General features: G+C 51.6%; 1 protein-coding gene across 1 annotated transcript; it reads left to right on the forward strand.

Moving 5' to 3' along the window:
• Positions 1–266: 266 nt before the first annotated feature.
• Positions 267–10,840, forward strand: AP5Z1 (adaptor related protein complex 5 subunit zeta 1). The gene is made up of 17 exons (XM_074158356.1): positions 267–360; positions 539–676; positions 1,072–1,258; positions 3,237–3,381; positions 4,079–4,191; positions 4,682–4,850; positions 5,225–5,365; positions 5,744–5,781; positions 5,861–6,023; positions 6,168–6,346; positions 6,856–6,998; positions 7,813–7,962; positions 8,189–8,300; positions 8,711–8,808; positions 9,074–9,206; positions 9,386–9,600; positions 9,928–10,840. Exons 1-17 carry the CDS (start codon positions 320–322, stop codon positions 10,196–10,198), a joined length of 2,436 nt encoding a protein of 811 aa, XP_074014457.1. The 5' UTR covers positions 267–319; the 3' UTR covers positions 10,199–10,840.
• The last annotated feature ends 593 nt before the right edge of the window (positions 10,841–11,433 follow it).

The raw sequence follows: 11,433 nt of genomic DNA on the forward strand, positions 1-11,433 counted from the left end.
CTTCTCAATGCCCTCGCTCTGCCATGGCACCCCTACGCCATGGGTGGGTCCCGAGTGGGGGCACCTCCTCCCGAGCGTGGCCCTGAGGTGGAGAATAACAGCAATATCGTCTAGAAATAATCAATGAGCGGTTAATAGAAGGGATTCTGCCGCCGCCCCCGGGGCTCGGGACCGGCCGTGCTCCCCCGGAACTTCCCGGCGGCCGGAACCTTCGTGCCGCAGCACCCGCTTCCTCCCGGACCGCCCCGGCCGGACCGCCCGCCTCAGGGGGGCCGCTTTGGCCGCGCACCGAGGCGGGGCGAGCGGCGGAGAGTCCGGCATGTTCACGGCGGCGGCCGAGAGCTTCCTCAAGCAGGCGAGGTACCGGAGAGGGGCTGAGGTACCGGGGGAGGGCGGCAGGGCCCCCTGGGGCCTGTGGGAGGTAGCGGGACTGGACCTGGAGGGGGGCGGGCCGGGGCCTCGGGGGGAGCCGGGCCCCCCGGTTCCGCCTCACCGGGGTCCCGACGGCCGCTGTTCCCCCCCATCCTTCCCCGGGCAGGGAGATCCAGGAGGAGGAACTGCGGAGATTCGCCTCTCGCGTCGCTGCCGTCCTACAGGGCCCGGAGCTGGGCCCCGAAGCCGCGGACTGTCTCCAGAGGCTGCACCTCAGCGTCGCCGCCAGCAAGTACCCCCGCAAGTGAGTGGCCCCTGTGTCCCTCTGGTGTCGGGAAGGAGCAAAGCGTCACTTTCTCGGGGGTGAAGGGGCAAGGGGTGGGGCTTAGTGCTTTAAAAAAAAGCACCCTGTTTTGAAAACACTGAGCTTGGTATAAACGTAAAGCCCCACTTTGCTTTATTTCCCCCATTGCTAAGCAGAAGATGCCTGCCTCCTTTTGCAGATAAGGTAACAAATCCTTGTGTCACCAAGCGCTCTTTCAAGCTGCACTACGAAACAGAATTCAGAAGTGGAGGTGATAAGATGACATTAGTCAGGGTCACTGTCGAGGGATATCATCCCAAGACCAAGAATATGCAGAAATTAAACATCCAAACCTTTTCATGCCTTGCAGCGGTGCTTTGCTGTGACTCTTGCAGGCTAGATGACAGGTTTGTGGACCTGTTGCAGACAGTGCTGTGTTCACCCAAGTCCCCTGAGCAGATTCAACTGTTGTGTGCTGCCATCCTGAGAGAGATGTCGCCTTGCAATGATCTGATCCTCTCCTGTGATGAGATTCGAGATACAAAGCTCCTGAGCCTGGTGTCCTCCGTCCTTTTGGCGCAGGTAAATGACCTGTCAAGTCAGAAATCTTCCCTTGCTGATATGGATTTGCTTTCTGATTGTTCCCTGTTTGCTGAGCTCCAGGAGAGTGAAAATCAATTGAAAGTATCTAGGAAAAAAACGGAAGCATTTCCATGTTTGTTTAAGGGACCTAATTATTCTGCTTTGTGTAGCAAAAAATGGTCACTTTGTGGTGTTTAGTGTTTGATAACAAAGACTGTTTAAAAGTGTACAGACTGAGGGCCTGTAGGCAGAAAGGAATATTTTAGCGTTAGATGCTACAACAGACTTGTTATAGCTGCTTGAACCTGTAGAGCAAAAGATTCAAGAGGAAATTTATTACTACTACTTTTTATGGTACTAGCTTTGATGTTCCAATGTCAAAAAAATATACATAGAACCTATAAAACATGTGGAGCTATAAACGTGGATGGGGCTTCAAAGATTTAGCTTCTCCGTGGAGAAGAAAATACGAGGACCTTCCTGTTTTGAGTGCAGCCTGCGTTGACTGCCCTCTGGGGAGTGAGCTGGAAACTTTGTTTTCCCTTCTACTACTTCTTTTTCTACTAGTATGCCTATTAAAGATAAAATATTTTTTCTGAACCCTTCTGAAACTTCTCATTCTGAGTTTCACTGTGTGCTTAGAAATGTCTGTTACGTTTCTGATTACTCCCCTGAGTCTTACTTAGCTGGAGGAAATGAAAACATAGAAACAGAAAGCGGTTACTTATGTGCACAAGCAATTACTTACGTGCTGCCCTACAAAGCACCCCTCTCCCATATCCAGCTCTGAGACTGTCTTGCAGTTCTAAAATGCAAAAGCATACCCTGTGCATTAATTTTTGTTAGATTGCAACTAAAACTGTGAAGAGATTTTCATTACTTTTTGATGTTACTAAAACTTGTTATATTTTAGCCATTTCAGTATCTCTTCTCTAACACGGGCTGCAATGAGCAGCAGCCACACTTCCCCAGAGAATTTAAAAACATCTTCTGCATATTTTCATTTATCACTACTTGAGTTCGGTCTGAGTAACCGGAGAGGTGTCAGCAGCAGACATAAGCAGCCCCATCGTTTGCAGTGAGCTGCAGCGACGTGTCTGTGGGAGGAGCAGGGTTGTCTCTTCCATTTTCCTTCACTGCATAGATCCCCATCCCCAAAGCTTAAACTTCTGTGTCTGTATGTTGCTTTGGTTGATTTACCCACTTCTGCTCACGAGAGAAGCACAGAATGCAGCCCCAGTCATGGGTGACGTGAAATTCCTTGCTGGAAGCCCACCTAATTGCTTCTAGTAGTCTGGTACAAATCTGACTATTAGATGGGGAGCATCAGAGCTTGGAGTTTGTTCGCTGCCCTCAGGAGCCAGACCCTGAGCAGCAGAGAAGGTTTGCTTTTTCTTGGCATGATGACATTCATGGGGAAGGAAAACCTGTCAAAAGTCTGGGTCCGCCTGCCATCTTTAGCAAAGTTGTCTTGGACAACAGGAGGGTTTGACAGCGTCTCAGAGCCAGAGGTATAACAGCCTCCAAAAGAGGAAGCTGCTTTATTTTCCACATTGTGAGGGTATGGACTAACCAGAGACTCCTAGAACATGTTACAACAGTCCATTTTCTGTTCGTACATTTCTAATTTAACAATTGAGCTGGCAAACTGGCCACATGGGGAGTGGTTAGTCCTAATACTCTCTGCTCTAGAATTGAAGGATCATAGTGTTTAAGTTGAAGGTGTCCATTGCAGTTGTTAATTTCCACCTCAGGTGATGGCTGTCCACAAACCTCTTGCTCCTTCAAAGTAGTCATCCCCTCCTGGGATCTGTGAATTCACACTGCAGAAGATCTCTGTAAAATATGGTAAAATAGCCTATGCTGTGCGTTCTTTTTATGTTTGACATCGGTATTGATGCCTGATGGAACAGTTGATATGATATTGGTCTGTAGCAATAGTAGATCTGCCTGGCTTCACCTCTGCTTTGTTTTTAAGGGAAATAAGAAGGCTGAAGTGTCTGCTGTGGGGCAGCGTATTGTAAAAGTCCTGGAAAGAAGACTGCCTGAGGGTCAGAGCGCTCGGTACCTTCTTCCTGTCCTGTCAAATGTCGTCAGGCTTTCACCAGAATCTCTAACTGAAGGTAAATATGTAGAAAGGCCCAAGATTACCATCTGGCTGTGAGCTGTATAGTTATCAGAAGGCTCTCTGAAGGCTTTGACTAGGAGTAGGACTTGGAAACTGCTGTTAAAAGTGACATCTTTGCCACAGGGAATGTGAGATTACTGGTGAGATACATTTTACCACTCAAAAATGGAACTGTGCCTTTAGCTGCTTTGGCTCCTTCTAGGGGCAGAGTCTCTGTTCTGTATGGGTTTGTATCACAGTAACATGTATCCTAGCTAAGGTTTCCGCATGCGATAGGAGTGTGAAATTGTAGCTGTCCTGAAGAGCATCAAGCAAAGTGAGAGACAGAAACAGAGACGTGCCTGTGGATCTGTTCAAGAGAGCAGCAAAAACAGAGATCTGAACCGATGTGGTACCAGAAGTCCTTGGTTCTAGCACTCACTTCCTGACTTTAAGTCTGAGGAAACAGGCAAAACAATAATAAGCCTGAGAAAAGGATGCAGAGCTCTGCAGTGAGTGTGAGCAATCCTGGACTCTAACGCAGTGTGAGGAGGACGGGACATCCACCTTGGAGTACCCTTTTCTTTGCTGACTGCTGGATCAGAGAGACAGTGATCTAGGCTGAAGGAAAAGCACGGCCACTGAGAGGGCTGTGCTGCAGAGGCTGCTTCTCTGCCTGGTCTAGCAGTGACCCTGTGTCTTTCCTCGTACAGAGCAGACCAATGTCATCAGTAAAAAGATGGCCGACTGGCTGAGGTATGCGAGTACTCAGCAAGGAGTCGCTCAGCCCTCTGGAGGCTTCTTCTCCACTCCCAGGACCAGACAAGTGAGTGCTGAGTTGCCGTCATCATCTCACTGGGGCATTTGTTAGTCGGTTACCTGCTGCTTTGGGTTCCCAGAAGCAGCTTTTTTTAGGAAATGGTAGCCTAGAAGCGCTGCTGTTCTCTGTCACTTTGTGGGGTAAGCGGTCAAGACACATAGGAAAGCAAAGTAGGGGGATTTTTAGCTCCAAGATTTAAGACTTCTGCTGTCCTTGATCCTTGAAATAGTTTCGAGGGGAGTCTTCTAGTGACCACATACCTCAGAGTACAAGCTGATGGCATATGAGGCCTGCGTCAGAGAGAGAGGGGGAAAGTTTGGAGTGTTTCAGCTGGGAAAAAGGATCCAACATGGTTGGCTTTTCTCTCTCTGGATAACTGCCCCCCTGCAGGCCCTATAGCACGTATAAATGAGGGCTACTTGTCTCAGTGGAGCTTTCCTTGCCTTCTCGCTTACCTTCTCCCTGGGGATCTGACCTGCTGCATCTTCTCTCCCAGCCTGGTCCTGTCACGGAGGTGGATGGTGCCATTGCCACAGACTTCTTCACGGTGCTTTCAGTGGGTCAGTACTACACCGAGGACCAGTGGCTCAACGTGCAAGCCTTCTCCATGCTGCGAAATTGGCTGCTGTGCTATGAGACCAAGGGCTTGAAGCCCCCTAATTCAGGTACAGATTGAAGGGCTGCAAACCCAGCAAGTGGCAGGAATATGGGCAAGAGTTCAGAGTTCTTGGACTAGGAGCAGGAAACTTTGGGAAGAAATATCACAAAACCTCCTGACTGATCCTTACTCACCCTTCCATGAGGAATTATTCATTCAGCGAGTCCCCTGGTTCCAGGCAAAACCCCACAGGTCCTTGATAAAAAAGACCTGGGCGGTGGGAGACACAATCTCCTTAGTGTTCTTGCAACATTCCCTTCTTCCCTAGACTCCTCTTCGCAGTGCACCTCAGGACAAACACCTCCCTTGCTGTTGCTGGGCAGCTCTGTGGGTTACACTGCCCACAACGTGAGCTGACACATGGTAACCTTTATTCTGTAGATGACAAGTCGGGAATGGACAGGTCTGTTATGTCCATGGTCTCAACTACATCCACATCTGGTCGCCTGCTTCCCCCAAAGGACCGTCTGCGAGAGAAAGCCTTCGAGTACTGCCAGCGGCTTATTGAGCAGAGCAACCGGCGTGAGTCTTGCCATGAACCCTCCTTGGAGCCCTCTCGGTAGCGCTCCTGAAAATGTTTCTGATTCACTGCCTCTTTGGGCTGAGATCTCACTCCCTAGAGTCCAGTCAGGCCCTAGGCATGGGACTGGTTGCAGCTGCTGGTGCAAATCATTGACCAGCCCTGAGCTGGGGTGTTGGGATTGATTTGGAGGCAATGGCCATGTTCTGCTTCCTGCCCTTGATTTGCAAAGGGGGGCTGTGGAACTTGGTTCTCATTAGCCTGAGGTTGGGATCAATATGTGTTCCCACCTGGCCTGAAATCTGGGTTAGTGCCCCAACCGACAGCCTAATGTTCCTGTTTGGACTCCAAAATTTAACTTGGCCTCCTTTCCCTGGCAGGACCCCTGAAGAAAGATGATGGAGACCTGCAGAAAGCTGTAAGTACACAGAGGTGGGGCTGAAGCTCTGGGAATTGTGGCTTCCCCCACTTTGATATGACCCTCTGGTCTCCTACAGTGTCTCATTGAGGCGGTGACAATCATAGACATCATCTGCAAACAGGACTCCTCCTACGTGTACCGCTCAGTCTCCTTCCTGAAAATCCTGCACGGCAGAATCAGTGGGGATGCCACTTACTCCAGGGCGCTGCTGCCCATTGCCCAGTTCTTCCTGAACCACAGTAAGTTGTCAGCTCTCACCCAGGAGCTGGGCTGTCCTGTGCTTTTTAGAAAAATACCACCCATATTTAGCTTAGCCGCTGGAGCCCATGTTGGCAGGGCTGCTGGGTGGGCTGTGTTCAGCAATGTGCTGTATATCCTCTCAGGCAAAACAGCAGCTGTGGACTCCGATGCAATCCACAAACACTTATTCACTGATATTCCGGCTCAGCTCTTCCACAACCCGTCACTGGCCTTTGAATTTGTCCAGTTCTGCAAAGACAACACCCAGCTCTTCACTGAGACCTCCAGCATATTCAGGCAGAGCTTCCCAAATCTCTTCAAGGTACATCTTGCTGGAGCAGCGCAGGAGAGAACCTGCTGCACGTTCCTTTTTGTGCCCTAGAACCTTCTGTTTGCCTTTCAGTGCACCCCAGATTCCTCCGTGTCCCCCCATGGCAGTGCTAGGGAGAGCATAGGCAAGAAGGATGGGCCAGAAGGACAAGCAGGTGTGTCTGAAGCAGGAGGAGGGTTCTGGGTGTGATTGACGCTGCCAGTAGAGGAGAGTCTGCATTAGTGTTACTGCCAGTGAATTGGGAAGCACAGTGAACAGGGCACTTTGTTTCTGGAAAACTTTAATAAATTGCAGCGTGGCAGCCACTGAACCATCTGCCTGATGCCTGTGTTGAGCTTCCAGCAGCCTCCTAGGTTTTGACCAAACCCTCAGACTTCTCTGGTTTTGCTTTTCAGAAGTGACTTTCCCTTCCCTGTCCCTTTTGGTCACGGCGTCAGGATCATCTGGGTGTGTGGTGGAGCAGCAGGGATAGTACAGCAGTTTGTGCTTGTTCCTTGCAGTTCCTGGCATGGAACAGCCCACCCCTTATCTCAGAGTTCGTGGACCTTCTCCCATTTCTGTTGGATGCAAGCACAGCCATTGAGATCTTCCATTTGCTGCTCGACCTGCCCTGTTTGACAGCAGCTCTGGACGTCCAGCTGAGGTAACACAACCTTCCTTCCTCTCATTTACTAATCAGGGTCTTGACATTGACCGTAGCCTAGTGCACACTTCTCTGAGCCTCAGCTGCCCTCTGGCTGCTGCTGTCACAGAGCGAGAGGCAAACGCTACTGTCAAGTTAACACAAAACTGCACAGATGTCAGACCAGTTTTCTTAGTAGTGTGCTATGCATGGGAAGAGAAGGTGACCAGCTCTTGCACTTCAGTACTGGACTGTCTTTGGGGCTCAGGGAGCTGTTGTTCCTCTCTCCGTATCCAGCTCCAAACTGTTGCCATGTGCTGGAGTGTCTGCCATGAGCCACCACCTCAACACGGAGGTGTGGGCTCCCTGGTCTGACCCCTCTTTACTGGCTTGGTGCTCCAGGACTCATACAGAAGTTCCTTCCTGAGGTGATTAGGAACTGTGAGTCTCCAGGAAGGTGGGATACAAGTGGGATTGACTCTCACTGCTGTACCTCAGCTCTTCCTTGTCTTCCCTGACATTAGCAGCTTTTTCTGGAGTGCATAGAAAAGGGAGTCATCCTAGAGGCATGATGTTGGTGGGCTTTGGTGACTGAATGATACAGAGCGACATTTTCCCCTTTCCCAGGAGCAGTACAGAAGCAATTCTGGAACTATTGCCTGAGCCCAGGAGATCTGATCTTATCATTCTGGTTCTCTGGCTTCCAGAAGGCCTGGATGAGACCAATTTGCTGTCCGTGTTTCAGTGAAAAGGGAGTTATTCCATTGTGGAGGATTCCAGCTATGCCCTGGCCCATTCTCCTAATGCAGCATGTTCTGTGTGTGCCTCCTGCTAGGTCAGCTGCTCTTCCCACCTCTGAGAAGGCTGCCTGCGACCCAGCTGTGAAACCCACCACCTGCCTGGAAGCCTTTCGCCATCCCCAATACAAGAGCATGTTCCAGTATCTTCTCCGCACCAAGTCTGCTTCCGAGGAGGCCCCAGAGAGGTAGGAGGCTGCCGCAGTGGTTTGGTTCAGCCATCCAGCTCTGGGAGGCAGCACTGGGATTACTGGGAAAGGTGTAACCGCTTTCTGCTGGGGTGAGGTGGATTTGATCTTCCCTGTGTTGAGCTTTGCCAAGAGCTCAAAGGCCACGTGGTGGGGGGACAGGGAGGGGCAGCCAGGAGAGTAACTGGGAACAAGCCTTCAGCAGTAACTTTTCTGTTGTCCGCAGGCTGATACCACTTCGGCAGCTCCTGGGATCCCTGGCCAGCAGCCCAAGGGTCGTGCAGTGTGCGGAGACTGTCCCCGTCTTACTGGAGCTTTTCTTCAGGGTGGTGGCAGAGGTAGGCCCTCTTGGGGGAGCTTGGCTCCCAGTCATGCTGCGGGGATCTCCTGTTATGTGAAGAGCATTTGTGGAAGCAAAAGTGTTAAGAGACTGCAGCTTCAATAGCGGGGTGCGTGAGGGGTGGGTGGGATGGTCGAATACTGGCATGAACCAGTGCTGAACTGGCTGCTTCATCTGGAGAAACAGAAAAGCTCCGTGGTGCGGTGTTGGGCTTCACACTGTTCTCTTAGCCAGCTGTAAAGCAGGTGGGTGAGAGCAGAATGAGTGCCTGATACCTGCTTTGTGCACTGCTCCCCTCGTGCCAGATCAGGCTGTTTCTGTGCCAGGTGTTTTATCTGGCTGGTTAGTTTGGGTTTTGGCTGATGGAAGTCACTGGTGTTGCTGAAGCAAGGGCTGTTTTTTTTTCAGTTTGCAGATGGGCGGCTGATAAACCAGCTGGTGGTGCTGCTGCTGCAGAGGAGCGACCAGCTCTATGAGATCCCAGCGTTTAAAGATGACGTGTACAGGTGAGGTGGGACAGGGGGGCCAGCCAGCCAAGCTCCCAGCCTTTCTGCTGGGCTGCAGCCTGGCATCCCAGGGCAGCCCAGGAGCCTTTTCAATTGTGGCCCGGTCCCTGCTGCGACACATCTTTGGAGTGGGCACCTTCAGCCCCGCTGGAAGCATCCTGACTGTATGGCCATTGTGCCAGTGGCCAGGTGGTGCCAGCACCTCCTTGGTTTGGTGATGACCACCTTGCCCATGATCTGAGCTCTGTCTGTCTCTCTCCTCCAGGGTGCTGAGCTCACAGCTGGTGATGCTCTGCAAGCTGCGCCCTGCGCTCGTCGTGGAACTGTCCACAGAGATTTTGGAGTTCTCAGGAACAGTCAGCAATATCCAGAACAAGGAGGCCATCTTCACCCACCTGGTAAGCAGGGCCTGCCTGCTTCTGCCACAGGTTACTCCAAGTGTGGTGCAATCTGTTGATCACCTTCCCTTTCCTCATCTCCTCTGTCCTAGCATTAACTAATTTGATTTGCTATTCCCTAAAAATTACTCGATTCCCTTTCCTTCTGCTTACCCTGAGTCCATCTGCCTTTGCTTCAGGTCTGGGCTATTGGGGAGTACATGTCTGTGTCCTACGACAAGCGATGCACCGTGGAGCAGATCAGCCGGTTCTTTGAGACTCTAGAGGCCATGCTGTTCGAAATCACCCAGCTCCGGCCACTGGCCAGCACCCCCAGCTACGCACCGCGCGCCATCAGTGTCCTTATGGCCACCTTGACCAAGTTGGCAGCTCGCAGCCAGGACTTGATCCCCAGGTGGGAGGAACGGTGGGGAAGGGCAAAGGGTTGAAACGCGCAGATCTCATGGTTCCAAACACAGATGTTTGCTAGTGTTAAATCATCAAGTTTGGCAACTGATGGAACCTGAAACTGAAATGGGACAGAGGAAGCAAGCTCTGGAGGAGCAGAGTTTGGGGAAGTGGGTTTCATCTGCTGACAAACGCTGTGTGCATCAGGAGGAGGGGGTGGGTAGCATCTGGTGTTCACCTATAACAGAGTCTTTTGGAACACACAGGCTTAAATAGTGACCTTGCTAGGTGCAGAGGTCCTGCCAACTGATCTCCATGTCCTTCTCTCCTGCAGAGTGTCCATGTTCCTGTCCAAGATGAGGACGTTTGTGCAGAACCCTGCTGTTACCTCTGTTTACTCTGAGGAGGACCTTGAGGAGATCCTTATCCGGGCAACTGAGCTCATGAACCTACTGAAAATGCCAAGCGTGGCTCAGTTTGTGTTCACGCCGCCCGTGGACGTGGCCAGCACGCGGTTTCAGAGGGAGGTGAATGAGACCCTGCCTTCTGCCCTGAGGATAGTCACCCGGCTCCTAGAGCCGGCTCCCGGCTTCGTGCCAGGGTGAGGGCCTGAGGTTTCTGAGAGGTTCCGGCCTCTGTTGTAGCATGTTGGACACTGCTGATGCTCAGGGCTGAGGCCCTGCTCTGAACTGGGAATGAGGAACAAGTGATTGTGAATGAAGCAGAAAACAGGAATAAGGAGAGCTGAGGCAGCTCTTCTGGTCTGGGGCTGTTTGTATTTCTGTCTCCTAGCGCCTGTTGCTTCTCTATCTCCTAAGCTTGTCTTATCTCTCCCTGGCCAGTATGGATTGAAAATCCCAGTGGATTTGTGTGAATGTGGCAGGAGGGTGAGTGTACGCATTAATACCCTGCCAGCTCACTGTGCCCCTTTGGAGATGTACTTCTTCCCTCCCCTCCTCCGAGTCGTTTCTCCCTCCCCTTGCCCTCGCTATGCCCTGGCTGTGCCTGTGCTGCTTTTATTGCCTTTTTTTTTTTGCCAAGCAAAGCCCTCTGTGAGATGGAGAAAGCAGAAGTGACTCCATTAAGTCTGCTGTGAGCCCTCGCTGCTCATGTGTCTTACCATCAGAGCGAACATGTCAAGATCCAAGAGACAGCTACCAGGCGGGAGCTTAGAGAGATTTATTGATCCAGTTTATTTTTGACACTGAGAGCATTTCTTAACATACATCGGCCCCGTGTCAAACAGGCGCCATGCTGTGTTCTGTGTCTGCATGGGAAGTTTATACACATTCAAGCTGTACAGTATTAACAAACGAGGGAAGTGAGTACGTCCCACTGCTCCTCCCAGGAGAAGCAAGCCCTCATGCACGCTAGTGAATAGCTGGGTTTATTTACAACCTGTTTCCATACCTGACTGCACTGTCTAGTGCAAACCAAGCCTCCCCCGAGCCCTGGCTCTCGGGCAGAGGGGAGTGGGGAGCGCATGCAGTTTGCCATGGGGCTCTAGGTAGCCCCACTCCTGCCCTACAAACCTGCCGAGCTCTGTGGAGGATGATGAGGCCACCAGACCTACTTGATTCAAAGTCTAGAGAATCACTGGGAGCCCTGTGGGGCCCTGGGCCGTTGCTGGGTGCCTGGTACGGCCGACTCGGTGGCAGGAGAGATGGGTTGTTCAGTCCCTGCTGGGGTAGCCCCCCCCGGGCCTGTTGGCGTGAGCGTGGCCTCGCAGAGAAGCAAGGCACTAGTGTCTTGGTGAAGGGCTGTCTTGCCCTACAAAAGGCAAGCCAGGCTGCGTTGAAATCCAGTTGCGGAGCGTTTCCCCTGCATGGATTATTCCGAC

This window comes from Numenius arquata, chromosome 14 (assembly GCF_964106895.1).
Source record: "Numenius arquata chromosome 14, bNumArq3.hap1.1, whole genome shotgun sequence".
Classification (NCBI taxonomy): domain Eukaryota; kingdom Metazoa; phylum Chordata; class Aves; order Charadriiformes; family Scolopacidae; genus Numenius; species Numenius arquata.

Excerpts from the sequence above, each read along its gene's own strand:
- AP5Z1 (XM_074158356.1), top strand. The coding sequence starts at position 320 with ATGTTCACGGCGGCGGCCGAGAGCTTCCTCAAGCAGGCGAG. Across the intron at positions 677-1,071 it reads GCCAGCAAGTACCCCCGCAA|GCTAGATGACAGGTTTGTGG; the intron begins GTGAGTGGCCCC and ends TGACTCTTGCAG. Across the intron at positions 4,851-5,224 it reads CTTGAAGCCCCCTAATTCAG|ATGACAAGTCGGGAATGGAC; the intron begins GTACAGATTGAA and ends TTTATTCTGTAG.